At 35.0% G+C, this 15,857-nt stretch overlaps 1 protein-coding gene across 2 annotated transcripts in view; it reads right to left on the reverse strand.

Moving 5' to 3' along the window:
• The window catches only part of SCAF11 (SR-related CTD associated factor 11), an 80,091-nt gene that overhangs the window by 23,419 nt on the left and 40,815 nt on the right, over nucleotides 1–15,857 (reverse strand). The window contains exons 4-7 of one of the 2 annotated variants that reach the window (XM_025401828.1): nucleotides 11,876–11,905; nucleotides 9,438–9,515; nucleotides 6,282–6,382; nucleotides 3,121–3,185 (exon numbers count right to left, since the gene is read on the reverse strand). In XM_025401828.1, coding sequence (XP_025257613.1) covers nucleotides 3,121–3,185; nucleotides 6,282–6,382; nucleotides 9,438–9,515; nucleotides 11,876–11,905 — 274 coding nt within the window. The remainder of the gene's footprint in view (nucleotides 1–3,120; nucleotides 3,186–6,281; nucleotides 6,383–9,437; nucleotides 9,516–11,875; nucleotides 11,906–15,857) is intronic. The other variant, XM_025401829.1, reaches the window with a different exon arrangement.

Consider the following 15,857-nt stretch of genomic DNA (forward strand, 5'->3'; position numbering starts at 1 on the left):
ATATATTTTCTCCTCCTTATGATTTCTTAAAAACATTCTTTCACTAGCTTACTTTATTGTAAGAATACTGTATATAATACACGTAACATATAAAATGTGTTTATCAACAGTTTATGTTTTATCTGTAAGGTTTCCAGTCAACAGTAGGCTATTAGTCAAGTTCTGAGGGAGTCAAAAGTTATACACTGATTTTTGACCTAACTCTTGTGTTGTTCAAAGATCAATGGTACATGCAGAATTGAACCACTTCTCATCCACTAATATCTTCCTGGCCCAAGCCACTATAATTTGTGGCCTTCACAGCCAGAGTAATCCTTTAAAAATGTACCAGATCATATTACTCCTGAAAACACTCCCTAGCTCACACTGGCCCTAAATGATCTCCCCTTATGTTTTACTGTTTCTCCTCCATCGACCTAATTCAGTCATTCTAGCCACAATAACCTCCTTGCTATTCTTTGGAGACATTCCAAGAATATTCCTGTCTCAGGCTTTTACACTTGCTGTTCCCTTGCCCCGAACAATCTTCCCTGAGATATCTTCATGGCTTAAATTCTTACTTCTTGAAGGTCACTGCTCAAATATATCTTTATTCAAGAGGGTTTCCCTAACACTTTAAATAAACGGTCATCTCCACAATGTCATCACCCTTTAACCTTTTACCCAGCTTTATTCTCTTTAAAGCATTTATTACCACCTGTTTTATATATATTTATATTTTTGTTTGTCTATGAGATCTCATTGGCAAGCACTCTGTTGTTTTTGTTCACTACTATACCCCTAAGAGTCACTGTGCTCAGTACAGTTAGGTATTTGTTGAATGTATGAGTGATCTCAATTCCCTTTTGCTTCTCCGAGTATGAACATCCAATACTGAGTATGTACTGAATATGAATCTAGAATTTAAACCTGAACAATTTTCATCAAATGTAATACCTAAATATAAGCTACTTCATCCAATAAATAATCTATTTCAATACAGGAAGAAAAACTGACCATGTTAGACTTATCAAATTTCCCCAGTAAAAAGTAACATCATAGCAAAAGTATTAATAACTAATTGGATAATCAATGAGTACAGTGGTCCCCCCTTATTCACGGTTTCTCTTTCTGCAGTTTCAGTTACCTGTGGTCAACTGCAGCCCAAAAATATTAAATGGAAAATTCCAGATATAAACAATTTCTAAGTTTTAAATTGTACACCATCCTGAATAACATGATGAAATCTTGTGTCACTCTACCTTCATCACAAGAAGAGTAAGTACAGTAAGATATTTTGAGAGAGAGCCCACATTCACCTTTTATTACAGTATATTGTTATAATTGTTCTATATTATTATTCATTATTGTTAATCTTTCCACCACCTAATTTATAAATAAAACTTTATCATGGGAATGTACATATAGGAAAAAACATAATATACACAGAGTTAGGTACTATCTGTAGTTTCAGGCATCAACTTGGAACATACCACCCATGGACAAGGGGTAACTACTATACCCAGTTCCCTTCAAATCAGTCCAGGTTGGTCAGTGAAGACATTTGCTCATAATTACCTCAGCATCAGCACTCTTGTATTATCCACTCAAAGTATAATCAGTATTTCTGCCTATCCTAAACCAAACAAATGACTACAGGCATCTTAAGTAGATACAGCATTGAGTTACAGGCCTTAGACAATGTTAACCTTCTGGCAGAAATGGTTTTTTTCCTCATTATCATTTTAAAATAGCTATCCAATCTAATATTCCACATTCTAAACAGTAAAACAAAATCTCAAATCAGAATTAATCATAGATGCTTATAAATGACCTTTACTATGTTGAAGCATATGGAATTTAAGATTTTCCTATATTTCACCTTCTAAAAATGAGCCCAGGCAAGAGATACACACTTTAAGAAAATTACAGTGGGCAGTGGTCTTAAAAATTAGACTAGCATAATTTAGTGGGCCAAATTATCTAGAGAAAATCTGTAACATCATTTAATCTTCCTCAGCAGCAAATTTTATATTGGGTCTTAGAACTGGCAAGCGAATGCTATTCATAAAAAAAGAATGCTAATCTACAACAATGACATAGAAAAGCAAAGACTGTTTTCATATCTAAAGCTGACAAAAGAAAAATGCCTTTTCAACAACCACAAAAGTCCAGAGATCAAAACAACTTTCGTTTCAATTTCACTTTAATAGTAAAATTTCAAAGGTAGAACGTTTGTTAATCTATAAATCTAACCTGAGGGATCATATTAATTCTAATCAAAAACAAAACCAACAAAAAACCAACAAAACTTGGTATTCATAATGCATAAAAAATGAAGTTATTCACTTTTTAAAACAATTCTTTCACAGCTCACTAATTCACTAGTTCTAGCTGTAAGCGGAAATTCACTGTGACTTAGTCTGGAAAATAAATGCCCACCTCCTTGCTTACAAACAGACCACAGTTAGATGTTCTCTGGGACAGAATAAACAGCCTGAATCCCCAAGGAGGAGTCACAAAGAACTATGAATGTTGTCATTTTTATGCAGGCTCTGGTGCAAAGCCTTCCCGTATATTAGAAAATCATGTACCAGACAAAAACAGAAGACAGGAATATTTAACTGCTCATGTAGATAAACATGTTAGAGATGCTTTATTTTTAAGTTTCAAATTAGAAGTAAGGCTAGAGGCCAAACTACAATTTCCTTCGGGAACTGCGAATTACTTTCTTGCTGTCACAGTCTTCCTTTGCTACTGCTTACAGTTACTGGCCCACAAGGTATTTAATCTCATCTCCCCTACGGACTTCTGCACTAATGGGTGGAATAAGGCCACAATATGAGCTGGTCAACACCAAAAAATTGTGAAACACTCTTTTCTCCCAACACACACACACACACACACACACACACACACACACACACACACACCCCTACCTTTTAAGAGGAGCAAGAAGAAGAAAAGGGCAGAAAACAGTATAAATGGCTCCATGAAAACAAAATTTATGTAGGATTTAACACAATGTACAGACCTGAGGACTATTTTCCAGCCCAAGGTGTTACTGATGAGAACTCTGGCACAACCATTAAATTAAAAAACAACAAAAAAGGTAGAATACACAGGCAAAAAGTCACTTACTATGTATCAACTTCAAATCACAAACTTTTGCACTTAATAGATCTTCTCTTATGATGGCTTTTCTTCTGTAAACATTAATAAAGACAGGAAAGAATTAAGAAAAAAAATTGTCATTTTGCCCACTTATTTTCAACTCATTCTCCTCCATCAAAACGAAATCTATTATGCACTGATTTTAGTAATTATGCTGAAATCTGGTAAATGGTTTAAGGATATTCTCACAGACTCCCATGAGATATTAGAATGTCAAGTTAGGTTTCAATAACTGTTGAGTTGTATTATCTCAGTCTTTTTTTTTTTGGAGACCAGATTTTGCTGACACCAGGCTGGACTGGTGTGGTGCAATCACGGCTCACTGCACTCTTGACCTCCTGGGCGGAAGCAATCCTCCCAGCTCAGCCTCCTGAGTAGCTGGGACTACAGGCATGCACCACCTTGTCAAGTTAATTTTTTCTATTTTTGCAGAGAGTTTCCCTTTGTTCCTGAGGCTATTCTTGAACTCCTGGGCTCAAGTGATCCTCCCGCCTTGGCCTCCCTAAGTGCTGGGCTTACAGGTGTAAGCTACCATGCCTTGCTAGTATATTTTTTATTCTTTTTTTTTTTTTTTTTTTTACTAGACATGAGGTCTCACTACGTTGCCCAGGCTGGTCTCAAATCCCTCATTTCAAGCGATTCTCCCGCCTCAGCCTCCCAAAGTGCTGGGATTACAGGCATGAGCCACCACGTCTAGCCTCATCTCGGTCTTTAAACAATAATCTTATTGGCTGATCATGACTGACTGGCTACTGAGCCATGCAGAGTAGAGGTAAGCAGATATTACATTTTTTAAAAAGACCATTAGGAAATTTTAGCAAAGAAAGCATAATTAGTTCCACTCCTCACTTAGTTACCATTCTCTACAATGACTTAAAATGGAGGTTCACTACCAAGAAACAAAATACCACTGTAGTGCCTTCTTTGGAACTGGTAAAAAGTATCAGAAAGAGAGAGGTCCCAGGGTTTTATTGCTTTGGAAGGGAGAGGAAAATTGAATGGAGTTTGTCTGCATGTTGGAAGACCAAGCATCCAGTAAACAGAAGACTGAATGACAGGACTACTAAAAACATCCAAGACTCCAAAAGAGTATAATGTAAATATCCAACAGCTGACAGAGATTTTCCACCTTGGGAAAAATTGTTAAGCTAAGCCTTGGTGGGCAAAGGCAAATTATTAATGTTGCAGCTGTTATTTCCTTATGACGAATCTCTGAGAAAAAGCAGTTAAATATGGGGACGACTTTTGCTATGTTAGACTAAAATAAGAACTGTGAGCCTTATAGGTCATTTTGTGATGACCACTACACTCTTGGTAAGAGCCAAGAGAATTGGGTAATTTTGAGGGAGCAAACAAACAAACAAAATGCACATCTATGATATTGTCACAGCCAGTGATATGAGCTGTACCAAGAATTAAAGTATTTCTACCAAAAGGCATTTCTTCACTACGCCTGGGAAAAGTGTACTAATACAAGAACCAAAGCTGATAAGTATTTTTCAGAAATAATTATAAAATTTGGTCTAATGCAGTTACTAACTTTGGGGCTCATGGGTAAACTCTTGGAGTGGGTATTCCGTGAATACCCTGAAATCATATACAAAGTTTTACGTCTGTAAACGTGTATTCTTCTAGCAGAAGGGATCTGAATCATTCTTCACATTCTTAAAGAATACCATAACTACCCAAAAGTTAACATCTAAGGAGCTACAGTGTTATAAATTAGTCATAGGTTCAATAAACCTCAGTGACTATTGCCAACTGTTTTAGGAACTAAATAAACTTACTCTTTTAAGAAATTAGTATTCTGATGAAAAGTACTAATAAATCATATATTTAATTATGAGTGTGACAACATATTGACTTAAAAATTCAACTTTTGGACAGCTCTATATACATTTCGAATCAAAATGAGCTTATGTTTCAAATGTATTAGAACAAGTTATTTTAAGCATTAATTTCCAGTGTACTACTCATATTCAATTTAGTTCAAAAATGTGTTAAACACCTATTAAACTCAAGTACTCAACACTGCCTTTCTAGGCATTTATGTTAAAACAGGCAATGGTTTTAATAGCAGCCAGAAAAAAAAAAACATATATATATACAAATGTTTTAACATAAACACTTGTTATAGTAGATAGCAAGTGCCTGCTGCAACACAGGAAAGCAATATGTGAAGGTTAATAAGCAGTTTAAATTATAATTGATGAAGAATGTTGTGCTATACCATTAGGTAGTCCCTACTTTTTGTCCATAAATAACTTGGTCAGTGCTATTTACAGTGTGGTATGAGCACCAATGCTTATCTATTAGGTGTTTAATATTGGTATGTGATTAAGTACAATAATGAGGGTAAGCATTCAGAATTTTGGTTTGTTTTTGAGACAGAGTCTTGCTCTGTTGCTCAGGCTGGAGTGTACTGGTGTGATCATAGCTCACTGCAGCCTCAGATTCCTGGGTTCAAGATATCCCCCTGCCTCAATTTCCTGAGTAGCTGGGACTGCAGTCATGTGTCACCATGCCCAGCTAATCTGTAAATTTTTAGTAGAGACAGGGTCTCATTATGTTGCCTAGGCTGGTCTTGAACTCCTGAGCTCAAGTGATCCTCCCACTTCAGCCTCCCAAAGTGCTGGCCTTACAGGTGCGAGCCACCACACCTGGCCAGCATTCAGAAATTAGACATTGCTGAACATTTTATTTTACAAAAGGTTTGGTCTAAAACAGATTCTGAAATAAACCTAAAAGAACAAATTCTTTTAATTATTTTTATTTTGTGTTATTTTTTAGTAGAGACAGAGGAGGAGAGGACGGTCCTCACTATGTTCCCCAGGCTGGTACCAAACTCCTGGTTTCATGTGATCCTCTCACCTTAGCCTCCCAAAGCACTGGGATTACAGGAGTGAGCCACTATGCCCAGCCAGAACCAGTTCTTCACCAAAAACCAAGTATAGCTGAAATTAGATTCTCAGATTTCAGCTAGTCCCTCCTTAAATTATCAAGGGTGTGCTTTTGAATAAATGATTAAACACATTTAAACCCCATTTCATTTTTTTTAAATACCCTTTTGGTACTAGTTAACTTCAGTTCCACTCGTTTGCATTCCACTTCTAAAGTTAATCACTAACCTTATACAGCTTTTAGAATTTTCATGACAGGAGAACTGTTTCTCAAGTGAGTTTTCATTTTTCCTGTTTTTTGTTTCTCTCAGCTGTTTTTTTACTTGAACCTATGAGAAAAGCAAACTTAATTTAGAGCAACAATCTAGCATTAGAAATAACTTTTTAATTCTTCCTTGAAATGATTAAAATTACAGGAACAAAATTGTCTGATTAAAAAGTGTAGTCCAAATACATATGCTTATTCATTCAAGCATGCTAAACCATAAGCTTAGCGAGTGTGCTTAGCTCTGGGGAAACAAAATAGTGAGAGCTAAGAATAAACAGATTAAGTGCTTATAACAGAGATATGAACACAGATTTGTATCTACATATAGGACTCAGAAGTTAACTGAGGATGTCACAGAAGACTTTAATGAGTAAATGATTTATGAGTTCGTCTTAAAGGATAGTTAGGAATTGGTCTAAGAAAAAAATATTCTAGATGGAGGAAAGAACAGAGTTGTAAGGAATAGTGAGAAGCCAATGTAGACAGGGAAAAAGAGAGTAGCTAGATATGAAATTGGTGAAATGTGTTAGGACTCAACTGTAAAGGTTCTTGAATAAGAAAATAATTCTACAGGCATCAGAGTGGACTTTTTAAAGAAAGTAAATGCGATGATCAAATTTGTTTTTAGGAAAATAACTTTGGTGTGATATGGAGAATCAACCAATTAAGGAGAGACTATAAAAACCAGGAAATCAAAAAGCTCTTAAGATAGACTAGATCTATGCTGTGCAAGACAACAGTCAATAGCCACATATGGCTACTCAGTGCTTGAAATGTGGCTCATCTAAATTGGAATGTGCTGCAAGTATAAAATAGACACAAGATTTCAAAGACTTAGTATAATTTTTTAAAAGAATGTAAAATCTCTCAATAACAATAATTTTAAAATATTGCATGTTGGGCTAATACATTAGATAAAAAATAAAATATATCACTCAATTTATTTCATTTGTTTTTTTTTTTTTATTTTTTTAGGATGCCTACTTAAAAGTTTAGTTATTTAGTGGTTTATAGTATACTTCTATTGGACAGCACTAGTTAGATGACAGAATAGGGGTCTACAAAGAGGGAACAATGGAGGGATAAAGAAGAAACATATTGAAGACATTGAGCAGAAAAAAACAGATGAGGGAGTGAAAACTGGAAAAGTCCCAGATATTTCTGATCTTGGTGACTGGGGTTGTGATTCCATTAACAATTGGGGCTGGGGAAAGGGGTAGGGAATGTGATTAATTTGGAGTTTGTTAATGTTAGATTTTCTTGGTATTCCAGAAGGAGACGCACAAGTGGCTGTAAATACAGGTCTGGCTCTCAGTAAAGAAGTCTAGGATAGTGACAGAATTGTAGAAGCATCCAAATATAGGTAGTACTTAAAGCTACTGAAGTATAATAGCTGAGAAGACTTAGAAAGAAAGTATACTGAGAGAATTTAAATGAAGATCCTATGAGCTCTAATGATTAAGAAAAGGAACAGGAGCGTAAGGATATGACAAAGAAGATTGTGAAAGGATGGAGAAGTAAAACAATCATTCATACATACATACATATATACATAACCACAAGAGAAGGATGTTTTACAAGCCGAGGAAGTAAAGGGTAGTCAGCAGCACTATACGCAGAAAACAAACCATGGAATGTGGAAGTCTGAGTCTGGACCTTGGTGAGGGTAGTGTTTGTAAAATAAGATAATAGAGGTAAATGTTCTATGGGAACTGAAAAGTGAGTAAGAATTGAGAGGAGGGAGTTGTCTCATTCAAGAAGTTCAGTTGCAAAGGGAAAAAGATAATGAAGTGAAGATTTGAAAGAAGTAAAGGTCTAGGGAAGGCATTTAAGAGAATGTGGAAGATATCTCATGTGCCAAGAAATACCTTTTAAGTTGAACAAAATTAAATTAGCACTGTACCAAACTTTTAAGTAAAATACAAACTCTATCAAATAAACAAAATTTTATTCTAAGCAAGAAAACATAACTTCGTAGAAAAATATATTTGGAATCTAGTTCACACTAATGTATCTTTTGCAACGTAATTATACACACACACACATACATAGGGTTTGGAAAAATGGAGAATACGTCTTCAGGAAAAGCCACACTTACTATATTACACTTCTATAATGTTTTATCTTTTTTCCGAGATATAAACTAATTTGCATTGATAGCAAAGTTATACAATTACAATAAGCAAACCATTTTATTTGAATTGCAGTCCTGTTTGTACCTTGCTTCAAGATTCATCTGGTAAAACTATATCAAAACAAATTATAAGAACTACACTAAGACAAATAATAGTTGTACGTTGCTTCCATCTCCTTTCCTACTTACATAGACAGTAACCAAGTGGACATAGACTAACAGTGCTACCTAAAAACGGTTTGTTTCTCCTATTAATGGCATCACTTACGTTTATATTGAGTACTCTCACTTTTAGCTATTTTTCATTCATGACTTGGTAGTGATACATCAAGAAATCTTTCTCACATACTTAACTCTTCTCCTTTTTTCTTCTCTTACTCACCTCAGACATGTTTTTTTGCTTTTTTTCAGGTAAGCAAAAAATTAACTTAAATACAAATCATCATAATCATGGCTCACAATAGTAACATTAAGGAGGCAAGCAGAATTTAATTTTACTGGCTAATTTCAAAATTACGTTTTTCAGGAAAACACAGTTTTCAGGTACTTTGGACTTAAGGTTTTGTGGGAGTTGGCCTTATTTCAAACTTTTTTCCAATGGAAAACATGTATTCAAAGTGCTATCCAATTAAATTGTTTGAAATATGGGAAGTCCTCACATTCAAGATATTCTAAAATGTTAAGTATTTTATAATTAAGCCTTAGTATGAAATGTCCTTTAGATTATCAGAGATCTAATACATTTTGTGGTATATTACAAGGTGATCATTATGGATATGCCCTCTTTAGGGGGCAAATGAGTAAAAGGTTCAGAATTTAAGTATCCTAGTTGAAAGGTATAAATTTATCATGCTAAGGAGGATTAAAATAACATATTAAACCTTAAGTTGAACAATTTTCAAATATACACAAACTGGAAATCAAAGTCAAACAGCTTCAATTAATTTTTACATAATTCATGTTGCAGAATAAAAAGACTTACCTTAACATAACCTTCCAATGCACTGAATTTAAACACTGCCTGAAAAGGTTTACGGTCAATAGGACATGAAGCCAGTGTCTGAAAAGTGATTAACAAATTATATCTTTACAAATGTTTCTTTAGATCAAAATTATAAATACAATTATAAATTTTCCATAATAAAGAAAAATTCGTCTCTATCTTCCAAAGAAAAAAAATATTTTATACTTTAAATTTGTTTCATTCAAACATTTACTGAATACCTCCTGTATGCTAGATAATTGGAATACAATGATGAACGAGACAATCTGTTATTAAAATCCCATTAAGATATGCTGCCCAGTTGAGAATTACTAATAGTGAAAGACGAGTTGGGCTGACAGCAGCAGTTCTGTGATATAAAGCTGGCTGTTATGATAAACTTGGGCCACTCCAAACGGCTCCGAAAAGTCCCTCACAAATTTTAATATTCTATGACTTAATATTTTACCACCCAAACTAGTTACATTAAATAGGCAGTTGTGCCAGCAAAAAAAAATATTTAAAAGATATGAAGAAAATGAAGTACTCTTCCACCCCTCCCTCAGTCATATAACCTTTTGTGGATATCCATTGCATATGCATATATGTGTATATTTTTAATATATAAACTTAAGATTGATTCACATTAGTAATTCAGAGCTGCCTTATCCTTAACAGCATAATATGAATGAGTTTTTTAGTTTACATTTCCTTTTATAGGAGTAAGGTTGAGCATATTTTCCTATTTTTAAGGACTATTCAAAGTTCCTTTTCTTTAAGCTGTCTATTCAAGTTCTTTGCTTAGGCTTTTATTAAGTTGCTACTCTTTTTCAAATTGAGTTGTAGGTGCTCTTTATTAAGAAAATAGCTCCTTAAATCATTCTATGATTGTAAGTCAACATTATTATCCTGCTTTATTTCCTGTCCTTTTAAAATTCCTGTGCATCAACTATAAGAGTTTCTTCGATAAAACTATTAAATATTTGTATAAGAATGGGTTTACATTATTTAAAGTATTTAAAATGAAGTGTATTTTCTATTAGGGTAGGAGGGAAAACTGCAAAGAGAGTACCAAAAGGTGATATTATTAATACTTATGGTTACAAAAATAAAACAGAATTTTAACAATCTAATAGCAATAGTGTCAAACACCAAAGATAGTAATGGAATCTAGATATATTATTCCTATATAAAAAATGTCATCTTTGGCCGGGCGCGGTGGCTCAAGCCTGTAATCCCAGCACTTTGGGAGGCCAAGACGGGTGGATCACGAGGTCAGGAGATCGAGACCAGCCTGGCTAACACGGTGAAACCCCATCTCTACTAAAAAAATACAAAAAAAAAACTAGCCGGGCGAGGTGGCGGGCGCCTGTAGTCCCAGCTACTCGGGAGGCTGAGGCAGGTGAATGGCGTGAACCTGGGAGGCGGAGCTTGCAGTGAGCTGAGATCCAGCCACTGCACTCCAGCTTGGGCGACAGAGCGAGACTCCGTCTCAAAAAAAAAACCAAAAAGTCATCTTTGCCTTTCTGGGTTTTATCAAGACATGCTTACACAAGTAAAAGTAGAGCAGATTGTGTATGGTCCTTGATCATTTAATACATTTTCACAAAGCTCACAAGTCACTTTGGGAGCCGCCAAAATATGAGCTGAGTTACTATTTTCTTTCTCTTTTAAGTGGGCTTCAATGGGAAAACAGCTTTACCACGTCCGAATTAGGAAATGTGACCTTACTATATTAAATTGGTTCAGACTGGAAGAAGCCAGTTCAGCCTACTTTTAAGTACTATGGATTTAGGAGGCTATTAGTTTCCCTACAGAAAACTTGACCTTAAGAAGCTTTGCTTCAGCAACAAAGTAGTTCATATATTTTTAAATAATGCATTGTCTAATTCAAAGAACTTATCATAACTATTGTTATCTCGGTGGCATACACTGTATGAAATTTCTTAGATATTATATTAATGCTACATTTACGGTTTTCAAAAATATTTAAAAGTTAAAATCTGGCTGAGTATGGTGGTATATGCCTGCAATCCCAACACTTTGAGAGGCCAAGGCAGGAGTGTCCCTTGAGCACAGGAGTTCGAGGCTGCAGTGAGCCATGATCACACCACTGTACTGCAGCCTAGGCAACAGAGTGAGATCCCATCTCTGAAACACAGATAAATAAAATAAAAAGTGAAATATTTCTAGTACTTCCTATTTTTACAAAAGCTTCAAAATATATTTTTATTCTTAAAGGTAAATTTAGAGAAACATTAATAAAAAGGCTATACAGTAATAAATGAAAAAAATTTTTTTAAAAAACTAAGGTGTTAGGCTGTGAATTTACTGTACTACTTTCGTATCTTGTCTTTTGCGTAAACTTGAGCAAGTTACAGTCTCTCTGTGCCTCAGTAATCTTATTTGTGGAAATGAGAAAAAAAAAAACAACTTACCTCTAAGGTTTTTATGGGAATAAATAATTTCTAGAAGTGTGGCATATACTAAATATTATGTAAGGTCCTGGAATCAACTAATTTTAGTAACAAAAAAACTTGGTTAATTAACTAAAGACAACCACAATATGATACACGTGACACATGAGTTCTTAAGAATTTTTATTGGAATTTGCAAAGTTTATGACGTAGATGGAAATCCAAGTACTTTATTATTTTAGCTATTTTGATTTGTGACACTAAGATCCAAAGAAAGTCACGTGTTCAAGAAATTTATATCAGATGCATCAAATCTTTCAAAGACTCTCAAATCATACAATCTCATTTTTTCTTCACTACATTTCCTCTATTGACATTAGCTAAATTACATTCTTTCCAATTTTTTCTTTATTTTTTGAGACAGGGTCTCGCTCTGTCACCCAGGCTGGAGTGCAGTGGCACTATCATGGGTCACTGTAGCCTTTGCCTCCCAGACTGAGATCAGATGATCCTCTCATGTCAGCCTCCTGAGTAGCTGGGACTACAAGTGCATGCCACCATACCCAGCTAATTTTTGTATTTTTCATAGAGATGGGGTTTTACCACGTTGCCCAGGGTGGTCTTGGACTCCTGGGCTCAAGCGATCAACCTGCCTTGGAGGGGTTAATGGCACGAGTCGCTGTGCCCAGCCTTCCTTTACAATTTTGAATTCTGACAGTTTTAATCCAAGCTGTTACTTTTTTTAAGATAGGGTTTCACTCTGTTGCCCACGTTGGAGGGCAGTCACCTGATCACAGCTTATTGCAGGCTTGAACTCCTGGGGCTCAAGCAATTCTTCCACTTTCACCTCCCACACCGTGCCTAGCCTTTTTAACTTTTTTCATAGAGACAGGGTCTCACTACGTTGCTCAGGCTCGACTTGAACTCCTGTGCTCAAATGATCCTCCCACCTCAGCCTCCCAAAGTGCTGGGCTTACACCACGCCTGTTCTGAGCCATTCCATATTTGTTTCAAAAAACAGAGTTCTGAGTAAGATTTCCCCCGCTTTTTTTTTCCCTTAAGCATAATTGCCTTGGATTTGTCTAAAGTTTCATTTTAAGAAAAGGTTCCACTGGTATTACAAAAACAAAAGGAAAAACAACAAAAAAAGTAGAAGTAACAGGAAAACTACTGCCATATATCATCACAGTCTATATAATTTCTTAAAGATAATTTAGTTAACATCAAAAAATAAGTTAATTTTCTTTGTGACACAGGCTCAGCCATCAGAATTTTTTTTTAGACAGGGTCTCACCCTCTCACCCAGGCTGTAGTGCCGCAGCATCATGGCTCACTGCAACCTCAACCTCCTAGGTTCAAGCAATGCCCTCACCTTAGTTTCCCATGTAGTTGGGACTACAGGCACACACCACCATGTCCAGCTAATTTTTTGTATTTTTTGTAGAGATCAGGTTTTGCCATGTTGCCCAGGCTGTTCTTGAACTCCCGAGCTCAAAGGCATTGGCCCACCTCAGCTTCCCAAAGTGTTCGGATTACAAACATGAGCCACCACACCCGGCCCTGACTGGCCTAATTTTAAGGAACTCCCAAGGATGCCTCACTCTCATATCCGGCAGATATCCATCCAGAAAGGTCTGGAAGATGTTTTTAGTTTTCAGAGTAAAATTTGTGATTAAATTTCCAAGTTGTGAGGTTTTAAAAGTTCACATTTTTAACTAATGCAGAGAAATTTTAACTAATACTCTATTTTTTAAAAGTTATTTTAATTTTGAAGAAAAGTATCTCAAATTTTGTTTCCTTTAATACAATAAAAATATCCTTCAATTATTTACCATTTTGATTCCTTATATACAACAACATATCCTTCAATGATTCACTTGTTTGAATTACTTTCATTTCAATAATTGTGAAAGTACCTAATTCAGTTTCATAACCAAGTAGTCTAATAACATCATTGGCTTTATGATACAGCTACAAAATTAATGGAATTTGCTCACTGCTTTACAGGGTAATGTGTATTAAACAGAGCATACGTTTTACTGTGAATGCTCTGTACTAAGGTTGTATCAGTTAAGGAGGCAATTTTGATAGAAAAAAAAAATCTTCCTAATGATTTCAGTAAAACACACCCTACTATTCTGAAGCATTGTAAACTCTCAGCTCAGACAAACCCACATTTAAATGTAAGAACAAGAAACCTTCCTTATTTGGGAATTCAGGATCCTCGATTTCTAATTTCTCGCTTCCTGCTGCTGCTCTATCCTCAATCACATAGGCTGCTTATAGATAGCTCCTCTTAGAGAGAGAGAAACAAGTGTTAAGATAAGTGCTTAAAGATTACATCTGAATACCTATGCTTATAGGTAGGTTTGCCTGTTTGTGGGAATCTCAAACATCTATCTATCTGCTAACAAAATAGAGCATATTATATAAAATTCTAGTTCAAAATCAAATAAAGATGACTTAAGAATGCATACCATTAGTGGCTAACGCTTATTTCAAAGCTATTTCCCAGGACCTATCTTTTTTCATTTATGGTTCCAAGACACTTCACCTGGACTTCCAAATTAATTGTTCACCTGCAGTCAGCCTACATGTTCCCTATCACATTTAACCAGTTATTTCAAGACAATCTTTGTCAATCCATATTAGTGAAACTGTGGTTCTTTATACCAGTATTCAAAAGTGTATCCCTAAAGGACAATGGCTGTCAGTGATAAAATTAACCCCCAGTAAGAATGCATTTCATCAAACTACTTAAAATCCTTTCATGTTCTCCAAGATAACAGTTGGGGAGAATTACATTTAATCTTAATTTCTTCTGACAATTAATAGCTAACACTTTATCTAGTGTAAAAACAAAAAACTCAGTAAACTACCCATATAAATCATTTTACATATTCTGACATTTAAAACTAGGCACAAAGAAATGCATGTTAATTTACCTTACTGGTAGACATAGTACTTGACACTCTTATAGATACATGCTTTATGTAATGGGTGTTCGCAAAGCAAAAATCCTCTTTGCTCTACTAAAAAATATCCCAAAGGATTAATTCACAGGGAGAAAATAGTGGTGGATCTGAAGAAATTAGCTACAAGTTCAAGTTCTTGTGGAGCTAGCAATCACTCCACCTCACACTAAGGATGAAGATGGAGAGAGCCCTGATCATCTAATGCACAGGTGTAATAAATTTAAAAAATGTATTTCATAATACTTTATAAATTATAAAGGACTAATGTTAGTGGTACTACACAGGTACATTTACATAACTGTCCACAGAGAGCTACATAACAGAGGAGTCTGAGTTAGTTCTGGCTAATTTTATTTAAATTAAAATTTGAGGAAAAACTGATTGAAAATTCTAGACAAAGCTTTACTGAATTATATTACTTAAAAGTAGTCTAACGACCAGAATGGACAAATGTCCACTTACTGCATAAAGAAACCTGCATATAAAACACATTTGCAGTCCAGATATAAGTTCTGGACTTAATGATAATCATAAGTTCAGACATAAGAACTCACATCTTGATTTTTTGGTATTATTAATTCAAAAATATAATTCTCATCTATGTTGAACATTGTTGTCTGACTTCTTCAAGGACTGAATGTCACCTTAATAAGACACTTCATTTCTAGTTTATGAGAGAAACCATGCCTTTGCCAACTGCCCAATTTTGATTTCATTAACCTTACTCATACTGAAGCTGTCAGCATTTGATACAAAATAGATGACTGAAGTAAATAAATTGAGGGAGAATACTTTGCTTATAATGGGAAACTAATCACATTTTTTAAAATAATACTTAAAAGATAAGGGAAATATTTTATATTATGTAAAAGGGAAAAGAATGCCAGCAGACATCCAGAACATCCTCATCACATATACTGCAGGTTCCATTAAATAGTGTAAGAACTCTTAAATGCTTTAAACATGTGTCTTCAAACCATGACCTTTGAAGGGCCAAATTTTTAATCACTTCTTGGCAACTGTGGGAA

This window comes from Theropithecus gelada, chromosome 11 (genome assembly GCF_003255815.1).
Source record: "Theropithecus gelada isolate Dixy chromosome 11, Tgel_1.0, whole genome shotgun sequence".
NCBI lineage: Eukaryota > Metazoa > Chordata > Mammalia > Primates > Cercopithecidae > Theropithecus > Theropithecus gelada.